The 17,930-nt window shown below is 36.9% G+C and overlaps 1 protein-coding gene across 1 annotated transcript; it reads right to left on the minus strand.

The window, feature by feature from the left end:
- Window positions 1–1,330: 1,330 nt before the first annotated feature.
- LOC129927493 (ankyrin repeat and KH domain-containing protein mask-1-like) lies at window positions 1,331–11,738 on the minus strand. Its single transcript, XM_056037037.1, has 2 exons — window positions 11,572–11,738; window positions 1,331–5,306 (listed from the first exon to the last, which is right to left on the minus strand). Exon 2 carries the CDS (start codon window positions 5,279–5,281, stop codon window positions 2,651–2,653), a length of 2,631 nt encoding a protein of 876 aa, XP_055893012.1. The 5' UTR covers window positions 5,282–5,306; window positions 11,572–11,738; the 3' UTR covers window positions 1,331–2,650.
- Window positions 11,739–17,930: the final 6,192 nt, after the last annotated feature.

Genomic DNA, 17,930 nt, shown 5'->3' on the forward strand with positions numbered 1-17,930 from the left:
CACATAAATGTTTCTCCAATTCTTCTAAAGCGGAATCAGAGCAACACAATAATATGCTTTATTTTTTTTTTTAATCTATCAACTCAAAGTTTCTAATATCAATATTGAAAGGGAAAAAAAAAATATTTATGTTACAGCATTGTTATGGAGAGTGTGTTAGCCACTTGTTGTGAATGATGCAACATAGGTGGCATTGTCGTCATTTGATCTTAGTTTGGGCAGACGACTTCAGAACGTGAGACTGAAAGGTTGTGCTGTTGTAGTGAGTTAGATTTTGTTAAAAAAAAATATTATCTTACAATTACATTACCTTGAGTTTGTCTATATTATAAATAGTTCTATTCAGTTGTCTTTTTCCACAAGGAAGTTATTTAAGTTATTTGAAGTTTTTACCCTACAGCGGCTTAGTTGTCTACCAGCAGTTGGGTGCTACAAGTCAATGACCGGTACCATAATTTTGCGTTACTCACAACCAATCGCTAACCTCTTCCCCCCCCCCGTAACCATAGAAACACAAACACACACACACACACACACACTATGTGACAAGCAGCAGTTATTTATTTCAACAAAGACACTAGAGGTGGATGACGGATAAACGATCGGAATGGTGGGATGTGCTAAAGCCACTTTGTACTATTGTCTCGTTCACTCGTTCAGCGAATTAGTTTCGGTCCTCATGTTTTATTGAATATGTGTATCCTCTACTTTTAAAGACAATTTAATACTTTATATGTCTTAAATGAGCGATTATTTTTCGCTTAATCCCTAATGAATATTACATAACAATGAAACATTTTTTACCCCAAACCATCCCTGACACACCCCAGAAAGGATCCTGGTTAAACGAAATGTATAAACCTACTTAACTTCATGGTTTTCTAATGATAGGCCTTTAGATCTAGACTTAAATGTCCTGAATATTCATTTATTGACCTCTTGAATGAATGGGGGGCCTAGAAACGGAAATACCCGATGAAGTATAGTCTGTTTGAAATAAAGAATTTCTAGTTCTGAAGCCAACTTTAATTTACGTTCTTTGTATAATTAAAAAAAAATTATAATGGTCAAACTAAAATATTCATAGTGTGGCCAACAAGCTAGTAATTCTTTTTCCACAGATATACATCAACTTTCAAATTACTAGGTAAATCTTTAGAGCAGTTTTCGAGAATCGTGCCCCCCCCCCCCACCGAAAGTACGATATGTACACTGGTTATTACAAAAAGTATTCTATAAATATATAAAAAAAAAACATTTTACTGTCATATAGTTTAATTAAATCATTTTGAAATGTTATTTAATTAATACTAACACTACATAAGCTGCATATACACTTATAAATAAAAAATATTTAATACATCATTTACTAGTTACAAATACATTAAAAAAAAATATAACTTGATTTATTGCAAATTTTTTGAGGAAGCAGGCGGCAGACTCATAATTCTAGGTCTCTAAGATAAGATAAGAGATAAGATTTGTATTGGTCCAATCAAATGAAAATTCAGTTTGACTACTAGGAAAATGTCCCCAGGGCTAGTATTATGAGATCAGTGATCTTATAGCAACAGTCATTCTTTAGTTACACATGCAGGACATTAACGATAAACTGTTGCCATCGTACCATACTACATATATTTTAATTAACATATAGGAATTAATCGTAAGGACCCATATGTAAATTATAATCATCAATGTCAAGGCTAACTTGGTCAATAACATAGTCTAGTTTGGGGTGTCAGCCCTGATGCATAGCCTAATATGAATCAATTTTAGTTGACTAGCAGAAGCAAGACAAGGGACACTACTATCACCAACAAAGGAGCACGACTGTTGTATTACATTCATCAATTAAAACACAATTTTTCAAATGATCTAATGCAGTATTTGTTTTATACCAGTGATGCCCATCCTAGATCGGCCCACGAGATATTAATTATCTGTCGCGGGCCATATAAACGAAAAAAAAATAATTAATTAACAACTTTTCTTGTTGCGAGCCGGCTGTTACATCCATTCATACTTTTCCACTTTCTCACAAAGTTTTATATTAACTTCTTTGTTTTCCTGGGATCTCCCATTTCTTTAACGCACACATATGGAATGGTACAGCACCATTTGCGTTGATACCAAGAGACGATCAAAAAATAATGAAGAAATGATGCCCCCAGGCTGCACACACAAGCCGTCAGGTACTAAGCTAGCTCAAGACAGCAGCGGACATTTTAAAGAATTAAAAATATCAGAAGATTCATGTCACCTAAAAATTAAAACATTTTTTAGGGGAAAAAAATATGAATGTTAGAATAGCAAAGAATAAAATCTATGGCAGAAAGAGTTTCTATCATAGAGGCACATTTCCAACTTCTTTTTTTGGGGGGGGAGGGGGGTGGTGATTTTTTACATTTTTGTCCGATGTTTGGACAGGCCAAAATAACACCATATCGTGGGCCGTATCTGGCCTGCAATTCATATTTTGGGCATCACTGTTTTTTACTAAAATCTTTCGTTTGTATTGAGAAAAAAGGTTACATAAGATTACAGGCAACAAATGCGTGATATAAAAGCTACTAGCACTGCAGTATTCATTGACGAATCAAAATTCTAGAATCAGTAGTGAAGCGAATCCCGAGGCTACTGAGATTACTTAAATGCGATTGCGCCTTTTACGTTCCTGGTGAGACAATTCATGAAGAAAATTGAAGCCCTCTTCAGCCACTTCTTCAAGAACCTTTTTTTCTACTTTCAAGAACAATAACTTGTCTTGAATGGGGACTGGAAGTTCAGAGTTATTTACCCTTTGACGTCTGCCACGGTCTGAGCCTAAAGCAGACGAGACGGTAATGAAGCACAAAAGCTCCAACCTCATTGGCTGGCGGGAGACTTCCTTCAGATATGAAAGAGATTTAGATTCACGTTGTTGCAAGTAGCTCATAATCTTTTTGTTTCTTGATAAAATTTTAATGTCTGATTTCGTTAGAAACCAATTCTTGAAAAAATAACAAACAAAGTCAGCATTATCTAATATCAAGGAAACGGCGAGTGGTGATAAAGAAGTCTCAGGCCAGTTAAAAATTGTCTTATTTAAAACAATGTCTGATGGACAAACGCCGGACGTCATGAGTTTCTGAATCAGAAGGCCATTATTTCCAGCAGCGATAAGGCGATGAATGATGTCAGGTTTAACAAATTCTGCACTGGCCCCATGTTCTATCAGTAGTGTAGCTGTTTGCTGGACCTCTTCGAGGGGGAAGAAATGATCGAGCACTATTGACAGCGCCGACTTCTGTTGATTGTCGTCGTGACCTAAATCGGCTTTCGCACGGATTAACACTACTAGGCACTCTGGGAAGAGACGTTCAGCGGCCAGCCATAGTGGAGACATGCCAAATTTGTTTCTGTGGTTGACATCAGAGCCAGAGGCAATCAAAAGTTTGACAACATCATCAGAATCTCCGTAATTCTTGACTGCGAGAGTCAGTGGTGTGTCCCCATCTTCATCCTTAGCATTCACATCGGCTTGATTCTCTAGAAGAATTTTAACTTTATCTACATCTTCCACAGCCTCGTGTAGCGGGGTGCATCCATCACACCTCTTTACGTTGACAAGAGCTCCGTGTTTTAACAGAAACGCCACGAAATCTCGTTTTTCATAAAACGCTGCGAAGTGCAGGGCTGTTGAACCATAGCTATCTTTTTGATTTACGTCGGCTCCCCTATCAAGTAAATACTTGAGAACCTTTAAGCCACATTTATTTCTAACAGATTGAGTCAAAGCCGTATTTTCGTGTTCATCAGTGGCGTCCACATTCGCGCCATTCTCGAGAAACATACCAATTAAAACTAATAATTGTTTGTTCATCTCTTCGTGGGTGAGTTTAGGGTTTAAGGTTGAGCTGAAATGGCTGCGAAATTTCCACGAGAATAAGTTGATCAAAGGTGTAGTGTTTGTTTTTAAGTTGACACTGGCCCCTTTGTTTAATAACAAGTTGATGACTTCGATGTGGACAGCGCTCATTAAAGGAGTCTCATCGTTGTGGACCCCGTCAATGTCTGCTCCTGCGTCCAACAGAAGCTGGATCAGGTGAATGTCTCCTATCTTCACAGCCTCTATTAAAACTTCTGGTTTTTGTCTAACAGCTTTGGTCTGTTCAGCACACTCTGTCAAGAGATACATTAGCGTCTTGGTGTTTCTTTCCTTCAAAGCTTGAGTGAAAGCGCGCTCGGCGTCAAGATGTGCACCGTGCTGTAGAAGCACTCTGGCAGTACTCGTTGACGATCTCTCCAACGCTATATCAAGGGCTGAGTTCTTAAAGGTCACGTGACCCCGGTGGTCGTATGTGTCTACTGGTGCTCCATGGTTCACAAGAAGTGGAACCATCTGAAATTGCTGACTCTTAACAGCGGACAACAGATTGTTGTGGGTGACCCGAGCGCCATGAGTGCAAAGAACCTCAGCCAGTTCGTAGCTTCCAATGCTCAGCGCAAGCTCAATGCGAGTTCCTTTGCAATACTGGCATCTGTTTACATTAAATCCCAATCTGCAGAGCTCTCGGACAAACTCCAAAGCAGATGAGATTGGAACTTTCTTTTTCAGTGTCTGTCTAAGTACATAGCAAAGGATGTCAGGCCGAATATTATGAGCTTCATTTTTATCACATATGTTATACTTCAGCAACAAGGCGAAAGACTCTAAGTCATTTTCCACAAAGGCAAACAGCAAAGGATGTGCGTTGACCGACCTGGCACGAAACAGCAGTTCCAGCGCCTCACGCAGGCCCATTCTTTGAGCCACATCGAAAGCATTTTCATACGAGTCATTGAGAAGGGAATAATGGCGCGAAATCAAACTCGTCTGTACTCCGGCGATGATCAGCAACCTGAAGTTCTGGAGATGTGATGTTTTGTTGGCTGACACTAAAGCAGTGTTCCCACCAAGGTTTCGTTCATCTAGATGTAAACGTCTGCATTCTATTAAAAACTGAATTACTTCCCTTGTCCCAGCTAGCAAGAGTTTCGTATCGATGTTGCAAGCTTTAGCACTCAAAAGCGTCCTGAAAACCTGTGAGACTTTACTGGAGCGAGACATAAGAGAACTGACTTTCAATCGGGTGACATCGTGGAGGCGGAACAGGACTGAAATGGTGTGGTTACAATGATGTATAATTTTGTGATCACACAGTCTCAAAAGTTTGAGAATCTCTGACGAACCACAGGAAGTTATTTCTCTGAATATGACAAGGTGATTGAGCTGAACTTGGTCTTCAGTTTGCGCCATGGAAACATCAACATAGAACAATGGTCTGAAACAAACAAAAAAAACAACAATGAGATGATGTCTGCTAAACAGGGGCGTAGCCAGGGCCGTTCCTACAGGTTGCGAAATGGATTGCGCGGGGCCTAATTTGGGTTGTGATAAGGACAATAAGAGAAAATTAACATTTTTGTATTAGTAAATAAATTCGTCTTTGCATTTTATTGAAGTACAAAATCAGTGTCAAATTAACTTTACGAGCCATCTACAGTAGATAGTAAGCCGATAAACATTCAGATTTGCCTTTTAGATTTAAAATCAACTAGCAAACTATCACTTTTGTTTTTGTTTTTTTTTTCTAAGAGGTCGAGATAGATTTAGATATATATTTGTATGCCAGTGACTATTAAAGTAAATTAAAAATTTGAACTTCTTGTTTTGGTTAAAATTCGGCCTATTATTATATTTTTATTAAATGAAAGCTGACAATGCCGTTTTATTTTTTAAATCGCGAGTAGGATTGGCGTTTTTCATATTGAATGACACCCCGAAATGAAAATTGTGTCTCTACTTTCAGTGACAAACATTTCTTTGTTTGTTAAAATCCCAGTCTTCACCAGGATTCGAGCCGGGGCCCCCGGTTCGGAAACCAAGCGCTTTACCACTCAGCCAGCTCACCTAAGCATTCTGATTATTTGATATCGTAGCTAGTGCCGTTTTATTCTTCTGGGAATGTTGTCAGTTATCTGCAGTGTTTATCATCGAATAACAAAAATGTTATTTAAAAAAATCAAAAAAAAAACAATGGAAGACTTTTTTATTACACTATCAAGTATAGCCAACAAAAAATAAAATATTTCTGGTGATCTTCTAATGGTGACTAGAATATCTACGTTCGACCTCTGCCACAGCTTTCCTATTATATTTATAATAATAACTCGATAGAATCCACCTCAGGTCTCGATACGTCTAGGTGTCCGTGGTTCAGTTCTAGTTAACGAAATAAAACAATGAAACCACTAGATCGAACACATAAACTTTAATCATCTTTACTGCATATCACACACAAGCTGGTCTCGGTCTAACAACCATCACACTTCCGGTCATTCGCGCAGATTGTAAAAATAGATTATACATACATACACACATTCATCCGTGACAACCTCCATGGAAATATGATCGACTGGATGAGAACCGCTGAAGCTAAGTTCCTCTACAACAGGGGTTCTCAACCTGTGGGTCGCGACCACCTTGGAGGTCGATTGACGATTTGCCAGGGGTTGCCTAAGACCATCGAAAATTATTAATTGTTAAAAATTGTTATTGTCTATTCTTCTGTTGCTGTATGTGTGTGTGTGGGGGGGGGGGGGGGGTCGCGGAAGAGTGGGGTTTTGTAAAAAGGGGTCGACAAGCATAAAAGGTTGAGAACCGCTGCTCGACAAGGTGTGAAAACTATTGTATCAAAAGAATAAAGAGACTTAAAAGACCAGACTAAGTCACTTGAGGGGGGTGGGAAAGTCTTTAATCACCATGCAGTAAGGGAGGTAATTCATTTAATTTAAAATCAGACAGAGTAAAGCTATGAATAGAAGGTGCATAGTGGCGGTTGAAGCGTCGCTGTCAACAGTGGTGATAGTAACACCGCTCCCTTCCCCTTTCCGAACGGGGAGAGTAGGTCATGTTGAGAAATTACGCAATGTATGCAAATAGGTTTTACCATTCTAAATGTTTTAAAACATTAGTTCATATTATTATAGGCAAACTTCGACGGCCCTATGTAGTCAACATTCAATATACAGAAAATGAAGTTCTTTTTATGGTATTTTAATTTCCAAAGATGTTCTTGCTACGCATTCAATATAATCAGATTTTCATCGGTTTTCTGTGTGATGTCAGAAGTGTAAATAACACACTAAAGTAGACTAGGCTTGGCCTACATATGTGACGTCAGAAGTGTTGATAACACGTTAAAGTAGACTAGGTTTGGCCTTCATATGTGACGTCAGAAGTGTTGATAACACACTAAAGTAGACTAGGTTTGGCCTTCATATGTGACATCAGAAGTGTGGATAACACGTTAAAGTAGACTAGGTTTGGCCTTCATATGTGACATCAGAAGTGTGGATAACACGTTAAAGTAGACTAGGCTTGGCCTTCATATGTGACATCAGAAGTGTTAATAATACGTTAAAGTAGACTAGGCTTGGCCTACATATGTGACGTCAGAACTGTTGATAACACGTTAAAGTAGACTAGGCTTGGCCTTCATATGTGACGTCAGAAGTGTTGATATCACGTTAAAGTAGACTAGGCTTGGCCTACATATGTGACGTCAGAAGTGTTGATAACACGTTAAAGTAGACTAGGCTTGGCCTACATATGTGACGTCAGAAGTGTTGATAACACGTTTAAGTAGACTAGGCTCGGCCTACATATGTGACGTCAGAAGTGTTGATAACACGTTAAAGTAGACTAGGTTTGGCCTTCATATGTGACATCATTAGTGTTGATTAAAATGTTTGTTTGTTGTAAAATGTTTTACATGTTTCTGATGTTCCTTCAGAGTTGAAGATAATTACTTCCTAGTCCAAACCTCCCGCGGAACGACGGGGGATGGGAGCGGGCAGGGTTTGAACCCTGGACCATCGATAAATCTGAACGACAATCCAGCGCGCAAACCGCACGACCAGGCAGCCATCCACGCTTACACGCTAAAGTAGACTAGGCTTGGCCTTCATATGTGTATAAAGATGGGCAAAAGTGAACTAAAAAGTTAGAAACTTTTAGTTTAACTAAAAAAAAATAGTTAAGGCCATTGTTTAATTAGAAAAAAAAGTTTAGTTAAAACCTTAGTTTAATTAATTTTTTTTAGTTACTAACTAAAAAGTTTATTTAAAATTTGTTCAACTTTTCAACATGAGGTCAGGGTTGAAACGCACTCCCTGTTTTCTGGTCATGTGATATCAATAACTTTGATTATAAAAAAAATGATGCAGTTAACAACTATTTAGACAGTCGGCATTTGAAGAGGATAAAGTAAGATCCTGGTAGAAGTTATGGGAGTAAATATTTGCACTTGAAAGTAGCAGTATTATAAAATGTTAAACATTTTTTGTCAAAAGCTTCTATGCAGTATTATGAATGAGGTTGTTCCGAATTTTTTGTGAGCCACGTGGATGTGTTAAAATTTCTGGTGGGAATCTGATTAGTGAGTTAGGTCAATATTTAGTGGTTTTAATCAATTCATTTGCTGCAAACAATATTTTTTTTAACTGCAGGAACATCAAGTACACCCTTTTTTAGTCTTAAGACTTATTATTGAGATCTATTAAGTCTAAATCAACAGCTAGGCCTATATAGATCTAAAAGCATTAGGGTAACCAACTCTAGAAAAAAAAATCTTAATCCACACCCTCTCTGACCATAAGGTAAATAGACTGTGTCCAACTGATTTTAAAATCTTAGACATACATGACCACATGTAGGCCTAGTGTACTGTACGTGTGTAGTCGATAATACTGTAAGACTACCCTGCATTACGCGTTATACTATAGTGTTTGCTTAATGTGGAGAGGTCAGACAAGAAAATAACACACTGGCGTGGCTAGTCAAGCATGTTCGTAGATATATCTTTACACTAAAATAGTTACACACTCTCCCTGCCCAGAAAGTAAATAGACGGTGTGTCCGACTGATTTTAACAACCTGGCCAGATAGACATACACGTGTAGGTAAGGGGGGGGGGAGGGAACAGAGACCAAGTTAAAATTAGAGTTGACCGCTAAATTAATTACAAGCACTCAATTAAATATTGATCAAAAACTGTGAAATATTAGTGGCACGAGATGTAAATACAACCACCACTAAACTTCGCGGACATTTCACAGTACTCCCGGCAGTGAAAGAATTATCGTCAATAGATTCTAGTGATTTAGCGTAAATCTAGTCTAGCTCTAAGTCACTAAATTCGGGGACATTTCACGGCTGTGTGCGAATTATCTTTGAATCTACCCTAAATCTAGACGCTCTATCTAAGTCACTAAATTCGCGTACTTTTCACGGCTGTGTGCGAATTATCTTCACTGCATTCTATTGATTTAGCGTAAATTTAGAATCTAACTTATTTCTAGAGTAATCTAGACATTACATGTATTGAGATTATTAAATTTTACTAACATTTTCAGGCTAGGTGCGAATTATCTTTACTAGATTCTGAATCTAACGATGATTTACGGACTTTCCACGCAAAGTCACTGTTACTGTTATATAAAGATTTTAGGCGAGGGAGGGCCCGGAGCGGTGTAGCCAATAAATTTGGCTGGTTAGGCTCTAAATATAGACAATTGTAACTACAGACTAGATCTAGCGTGACTTCAGTCTAACAATGAAAGGAAACAACCATTTCTAGGCTGCCTTCAGAAAGATAATGCCCGGGTGAAATGCTTGCGTGAGCCAAGGCCATCTTCAATCACGAGAACGCGATTCACAAGTGGGTGAAAGGCGGTGTAGACGCGTCACTGGTCAGCTCATTAACACAGCTAGCCCGTAACGATCACGAATGCCTAGTTACGATGTTTTTGATATTTTTTTTCCCACATTTAAAAAAAAATTATATTTAAAAATAAATATAGGGTAAAATTTTAGGAGAGTGGACACAATTTTAGGAGAATTAATGCAATTTATTAGGAGAATTTTAGGAGACTTATTTTTATGAGATTTTTAGGAGCGCTACTAACCATGTGCTGATATTGTTAAATCATGCTTTCAATCTAAATTTATCATAAACAAAAAAATATAACTTTTCTTTTTTTCATGCAGAGAACATTATTGGCGATGGGGTTGACATGCGATGATGTGGCTAAGTAGCTGTGACGTAATTTTGGCACGTGTGTGACAAGTAATTTTACAAACATGAAATCATCATGGACATGGAGCACAAGCAAAAACATTTATATTGGAAAATTATTTTTCCGTGAATCTGGTGACGCTTATCACCACCGATCGGCTAGTTATAGATAATCTGGTCACAAAGTAGCACTGTGCATCTCAAGTTTAATAAGTATCAACACAAAATTTTGAGTTTCTGTTGTAAAATGTTGTTAAGTTTAAAAGGTTACAGCATTTAAAGCGTTTAAAATGTAGTGTGTCGTTATTTGACAGGTGACATTACTTTAATAAGAAATCAAAAAGTTTTTATTTTCTAACTCAAGTTTCAAAATAAAAAAAAAAAAGAACCATATAGTAATTCCTGCAATTCTGTTTAAAATTTTATTCATGCGTCTCTAAAAATTAAGAAGTTACATCCTTTTAATCATGAAAAAGTACTACTTTTTTTCAGTAGCTATATTTTATAAACTGGCGAAGAACAGAAGAAAAAAAATCCTTTTTACTATTATCTATGGTTTTAAAATAAAAAGAGTATTAACTATATAATTTTCGTTACAATACATTAAACTTGAAATGTGCAACAATATATCTATCTGTATAACAGTAAACATCAATTACAAGTTCTAGTTATCCTATATTTTTAAAACAAATTAATATTCAAATTTGATTATAGAGTATCACCATTAGTAAACTCACTAGATTTAGAAACTGTTCAGCCATCACAACAGAACACCAGCAAGATAAACTTATAAACTGGCAATAATACATACATACTAAATCATAATTTACAGATAAATTTACAAAAACGATACCTAATAAAATACTCAGGAGGGTAATAAAAAAAAGAATAATTCGTATTTCATATCAAGGACAAATTTTTACAAGTGCTCGTTCTTCTCTACTGCTGTTAGTATGCATTAGAGCATGGATTTGGGTTGCCTGAATCAGCGGGAAACCCAACGACTTGGCAAGGTTTAAGTCACTGATTGATTATGTAACATGCATGACGATTGACACATGAAACGCGATGGACGTAATTATCTTCCATTGTTTACTCAACGTCTGTAATTATTATTATAGCTTTTATATAACGCTACTTTCATGCTTATAGCATGCTCAGAGCGCTTTTGGTCCATTCTCATTTGTGGACCGGTTGGGGGGGGGGGAGGGGGTATCTAGGAGTTGGTTTTCCGTGCTGCCTTTAGGCGCTCAGTAAACACAACTCTGCCCAAGTCGGGTGTCGAACCTCTAGGTAGCCAAGCCAAGTTCAAGCTTGGGCTTCTCGACCACGCTTCCCACCAATTAAGATTAATTAAGATAAGATGAGCTAGATCTATTCTAATAAATATTGACTTCATCTTATATTCACTGACAGTATAATCTTCACTACTTTTAAATAATCCAGAGCTTAATAGAGTACTACTTACCTATGGTCCTGAAAGACACGCAGACTTGAACGTATGTGAGGTGATAAAATAGATTGAGCAGTGACAGGACGAAGGGAGAATGATACAGAACAACCTGGTCAGCTCGAGACTGGTCAGATAGGTCTTGTTGACTTTACTGGGTAGTCGATGCTGTAAAGACGTCCACGTGACTTGCTTATCTTAGCGCATTACGCAAATGTGTTGTGTCGTGACCTCCGTGACCCCAGGCCGTAAGACTGGTTCGTGACATACTAGGTCAGCGACCATTGTTTGTTTTTTTATCGTAACCAGAGCCTGACTATGTCAAAGGCGCCGGTTGTGTCGAGTGGTCAAGCGAGAAAAAAAGGCACTGGTCAGTCCAGCGGATAGATTTTCGCTTTTGTTGTTGTTGTTGTTTTTTGTTACTAACATTGAAATGTAGATCTATTTCTTGTACGGGTTATTACTGAAAATGTGTGGTGTCAGCAGGCCCTCCTTCAATCACAAAACGACTATTATACGAGACTTGAACGATAAACTAACCAAGGTCAAGGACGCTAAATTGAATTTCAAAATTGCCAACTATATATAATTAGAAAGTACACAATTGAATTATGCAGTGTTAAAATGTGTTCAAATATAATCTTGTGCGCTTAGTTTACCACCATTTCCTTTATATTTGAACATCGGGGACACACACACACACACACAAATTTGCTATTTATTGATTTCCCGCCAAGTATAGAACTTTAAAAAGAACATTTCTGAGGTTTTTTTTTTTTTTAAATTGCTTGACGACTACTTGTTAATACGATTATAATTTGTTAGTTATTTTCCCATAATAGCTAGATTCTTTAATGTTATCAAATATAAGCCATAAAACCCCCCAAAAATTTTAGGCACTACGAGAGCCTATAAAGTGATGTACTATTTACCAATGTAATTTAAGTAATAAAACAATTTTAGGCACAATAATGGAATAATCTGGTCTACTGCTGTCCGCACATTCTTCATACGTTCTACACTTTAGCCATATATTAGTTGAAAGTTTGTTATTCGATTGGTTTCCCCTTTTACTATTGATTTTTTTAACAGTAATGTACTTCATATAAAGTTCTAGATCTAGTTTTGTGCATTCTTCAATTAAAAAAAAAATTTGCTTTGAAATAAAAAATTTAGAAACAATTTTGTAATTTTAAACGCTTATATTAAGCCACTTTGTATTTGTGTGATATTCTACCACTTCCAGTCGTCTAATTATCATCAAACTTTGAATAGAAGCTCATACCCAATGATAACACACAAATACATTTACAAAATCAACCTATTTGTTCATCAAATAAGTCGTAACTAATTAAATTTGTTTTTTCTTTTATGTAGAAAATGTGCTAAGTTGGGGTGTAGAAAATGTGCTAAGTTGGGGTGTAGAAAATGTGCTAAGTTGGGGTGTAGAAAATGTGCTAAGTTGGGGTGTAGAAAATGTGCTAAGTTGGGGTGTAGAAAATGTGCTAAGTTGGGGTGTAGAAAATTAGGTTTCTAATTTTAGACCGTTTTTAATATTTGCGTTTTTTTTTAAAGCTAAAAATGTTTGTTCTTTTCTCTTTCCCCAGTTGATTGTCATTTTTTCCCTGCCACGCTTGACCATGACGCTTCACCCACCACCTTGCCATAACCTTGCATTCTTTCCAATGACCTGATGTCAACTTCTTTATACTCATTGAAGCCTTGTGGTCATATCGCCTCTCGCTTACCTCCGCAAAAGCCTAGACTTACTCTTGAGTCAGATGTCCATTGTGGCTAGACTTACTCTTGAATCAGATGTCCTTTGTGGCTCGAGATTTCCGCATCCCTTGTATAAACCAAGTGACCTGGGAAAGGCTTTTATCGCTCTTCACCAACACTCTGTCTGGAGTCCCCGCCCTGGGCGCACCCCACCCTTTCCTTCCAGTTACAACACTACAACACTCCCCACACGTTTCAGACTTCATTGGTCGCGGGATAGTACGTGTAATGGTCTTGTTAAGTATTTATCTTGCGATCATCTTAAATAAGACGTTACTTGAAAAAAAAAAAAAAGATGATCCTATAGAGTACGATCTAATAGTGATACCCGGTTTGAGTGGTATTTCAGGGTTAGTAGAACTTTTATCATGACAAAATTTTAGGAGGTTTTCAAAGAATGAAATGTATGATGTATATTATATATAGGCCCTAAATGTGTGGGTGTGTATATGCGTGTGTGTGTGTGTGTGTCGTCCGTTTGTGTGATACATAGTAGAACATACACAAAACTATGCATTAATCAAATCAATTATTGTTACTTGATTGTGAAAATCAAAAATATCTTGCCAACATCCCACCCAAAATATAAACAATGTCATCAGCTGTGGTATGTCCACAGAAAATGTAATGAAAGTTATTTTTTAATCAAGTAATAACATGACTGTCATCCCAAACCTAAAACAACCATTTTTTTTTCAAAGAATTAGTAAAGGACATGGTAAAGAACATTAGTAAAGAATGGTTGCTATTCCATTTTTTTATTTCATAAAAAACATTCTTATATAGAAATGCCTTCATGCCTCCTCTGTGTTGGAAAAGTACATTTTTAGTTCCTATGTGTATCTTATATACTATAGATACTAGAGTCTTGGGTGTGCATTTGAGGTCATGTTTTATTCTTTTATTAACTGTGCTTAAATCCTCCTCATAAACAGATCCTGTAATATACATCTTCACTGAATATACAGTAGATCTAGAGTCTAGAATCTAAGACTAAGTTACTAAAATTTGCGGGCTTTTCACGGCTGTGTGACGTGTGCGAATTATCTTCACTACAGTCTAGATCTAGTGATTTCGCGTAAATCTTGAATCTAGCGTATTTCTAGCTAGTCTAGAGGAATCTACACATTAGACTAGATGTATTGAGATCATTAAATTGACTAAAATTCACGATATTTCAGGTTAGGTGCGAATTATCTTCACTAGATCTAACTTAGATCTAAATCTAGTTAGGCCTACTAGATCTAGATGATTTACGGACTTTCCACGCAAAGTCACTCTAAGCTCTTACAAGAAGATTTTAGTTGAGGGAGGGCCCGGTGCGGTGTAGGCTACAAATTTAGGTTAGGCTCTAATTATAGACAATAGTCACTACAGACTAGATCTAGCGCGTCTTTAGTGGTAACTATGCATGGAAAAATACTACCAGGTGAAATGCTTGCTCGAGCCAAGGCCATCTTCGATCACGAGGTCGCGCTTCACAAGTGGGTGAAAGGCGGTATAGACGCGTCACTGGTCAGCTCATTAACACAGCGAGCCGTAATGTCATGCGATCAGAATGCCTAGTTACGCTGTTGTTCCCCCCCCCCCCCCCCCCCGCATTTTTAGAAAGAAATAAGCAAAATTATATTTTATGGGTAAAAAGTTTAGGAGAGTGGACAAAATTTTAGGAGGATTTTGGCAATTTTTAGGAGAATTTTAGGAGACTTTTCATTTTGTAGGAGATTTTAGGAGTTTTTAGGAGCGCTACAAACCCTGTGGTATGCACGGTGTCTGAAAATTTAGGCAGCGGATATTTAGGCACCCGGAAATTTGGCAACGTTAAGTCAGACAATTTTTGGCAAGGCGGAAAATTAGGCACCGTAAAATTAGGCACTCTTTTATAGCGACCTTAATTTCGAACATAATTAAAAAGTTTTATTCGTAAGCTATGTGCTATTGGTGACGTTATCAAAGATAGCCACTAAAACTATTCTAACTGCCTTTTCATGATACAAAAGAAAAGCTGACAAATAGGGGCAAGAATGACAATCATAAGAATGTGTGGAAAAAAATTATTCTGGATTAAGAGTCATTATATAATATAGACTTCACAGGATACAGGGGATGGGAAGTAGAGATGATTCTCCTCTCAGTTCGTTACCCCGTGGGTCGATCTAGGTTGGGCATTACTGGACTATAAAACAATTACTGCATTAGATCATTTGAGAAAAACATTGTTTGAAATGATGCATGTCATACAACAGTTGTGCTCATTTGTTTATGTTAGTAGTGTCCCTTGTCTCGCTTCTGCTAGTCAACTAAAATTGATTCATATTATGCATCATGTCTGCCACCCGAAACTAGACTATGTTCTTGACCAAGTTAGCCTTCACATTGTTGGGCCTTTTTATTTACTTACGGGCCATAACTTCTTGATCAGGTTAGCCTTGACAGTGTTGCTTATAATTTGCATATCTGTTCTTACGATTATTCCCTATGTGTTCTTTTCAAAAGAATGTGTACTGTGTTACTTTGGCAAAGGTTTATCGTTAATGCCTTGGAGACATTTTACTTGTAGTCGAACTGAATTTTCATTTGATTAGACCAATAAAATTATTCAATCTTATCTCTTATCTTATCCCAGGATTTTGAGCTCGTTTCCTTTCAAATCCACTAGCCGCCAGAAAATTCAGGAAATAAATCTCATTATATTTTCTTTTTAATGTATTTGTAACTAGTAAAACATTTTTTACATATTTGTAATTATAAGTGTATATGCAGCTTACGTAGTGTTAGTATGAATTAAATAATATTTAAACTGATTTAATTAAACTATATGACAGTAAAATGTTTGATTTAAATGTTTATAGAATACTTTTAACAATTTCCACTTCTCGAGTCACACTTTCTCGAAAACGGCTCTTACGATTTTCCTAGAAATTTGAAAGTTGATTTATATCTGTAGGGAAAAGAATTACTTGCTCGTTGGCCACACGAGGACAACTTTAGTTTGACCATTATAATTTTTCAAATTACAAAAGGAACATAATTTATATTTGGCTACAGATCTAGAAGATCTTTATCTTGAACAGACTATACTTCTTCCGGTATTTCCGGTTTTTTTTAACCCCCCCCCCCCCCCCTCATTAATTGAAGAGTTCAATGAATTGATGTTCAGAAACATCTTGCGCAGCGTCTTCTAAGTTTAGATCTAAAGGCCTATCATTAGAAAACCATAAAGTTAAGTAGGTTTATACATTTTTTTCTGCGGGGTGTGAGGGATGGGGCGGGGTTAAAATGTTTCGTTTTTACATATTCATTAGGGATTAAGCCAAAAATAATCGCTCATTTAAGACATATAAAGTATTGTATTGTTTTCTTGAGTCTACAAAAGCTCAGAGAACAATCATTTTAAAGCATAAACTTTATTAAACAAGGAAATCAGCTTGTAGATGAGAAATAGATATCGTGTCTCATGCAATGGTAAAATATTTAATGATGTTTCGTCTTATCAATGTAATATACAGTTTTCACTATGATCTTTATGTCAGTCTAACAAAAGTAACTCTGACATAATGCATTGAAAAATATAATGGTTAAAAACATATACATATGGTTATTTATACACTACAGTATAGACGTCATACAGTTGAGTGGTTCCCATCCTTTTTGGACCTGGGTCACATTTCTGCTGTCACAGAAAGAACAATGCTAGATTTCCTACAAAAGATCACATGCAGTAATCGTGATGCAGTAATCGTGATGCAGTAATCGTGATGCAGTAGTCGTGATGCAGTAATCGTGATGCAGTAGTCGTGATGCAGTAATCGTGATGCAGTAATCGTGATGCAGTAATCGTGATGCAGTAATCGTGATGCAAGTAATCGTGATGCAGTAATCGTGATGTCTGCTCAGAAGCTAGTTTTTGTTTGCCTGTAGAAAACGTGCGGCCAGCCACAATGGCGCCATGCCAATATTGTTTCTGTGGTTGACCTTGGAGCCATTTGAAATCAGAAAATCTACAACACGATCATTGTCTCCTCCACGTTCTGCGGCGACTTACAGCGGAGTGTTTCCCCGAGTCATCCTCGGCCTTGACATTCACTTGTTTCTTCAGTAACAACTTCACAATATGATTGCAAGCCAAAGAAGTTATGCTGTCTGGTATGGCAATCTGAGCATTACAAATAAAAATAAACTCCAGAGAATCCTCAATGCTGCTGGTAAAGTCATTGGCAAAAAACAAACCCCATTTGGGCAGCTGTTTGAGACAAACATCCATAAAAAAAGCTAAAAAGATTCTAGAAATAAAAAATCACCCTTTGGGTCAGGATTTAGTGATTTTACCATCACAAAAGAGATACAAGACACCGATAACAAAAAAAAAAAAAAACAGACACACTCTTTTGTTCCCCTGGCAATCAAATCATTAAATAGAAACAATCTGATATAAAATATTTACATGTAAATTATAAGTGAGTCTGATGTGGATGTACACTTTTTTTCGATTTCCTTTCTTTAGTTATAATGATTCGTTTAGTGTAATACACAAATTGTAAGCCAAATTTCCTTACGGACAATAAAGTTTATTATTATTATAAAATAAAGTCCACGAT

The sequence above is a fragment of the Biomphalaria glabrata genome, chromosome 7, assembly GCF_947242115.1.
Source record: "Biomphalaria glabrata chromosome 7, xgBioGlab47.1, whole genome shotgun sequence".
In the NCBI taxonomy this organism is placed as follows: domain Eukaryota; kingdom Metazoa; phylum Mollusca; class Gastropoda; family Planorbidae; genus Biomphalaria; species Biomphalaria glabrata.

Excerpts from the sequence above, each read along its gene's own strand:
- LOC129927493 (XM_056037037.1), bottom strand. The coding sequence starts at position 5,281 with ATGGCGCAAACTGAAGACCAAGTTCAGCTCAATCACCTTGTCATATTC.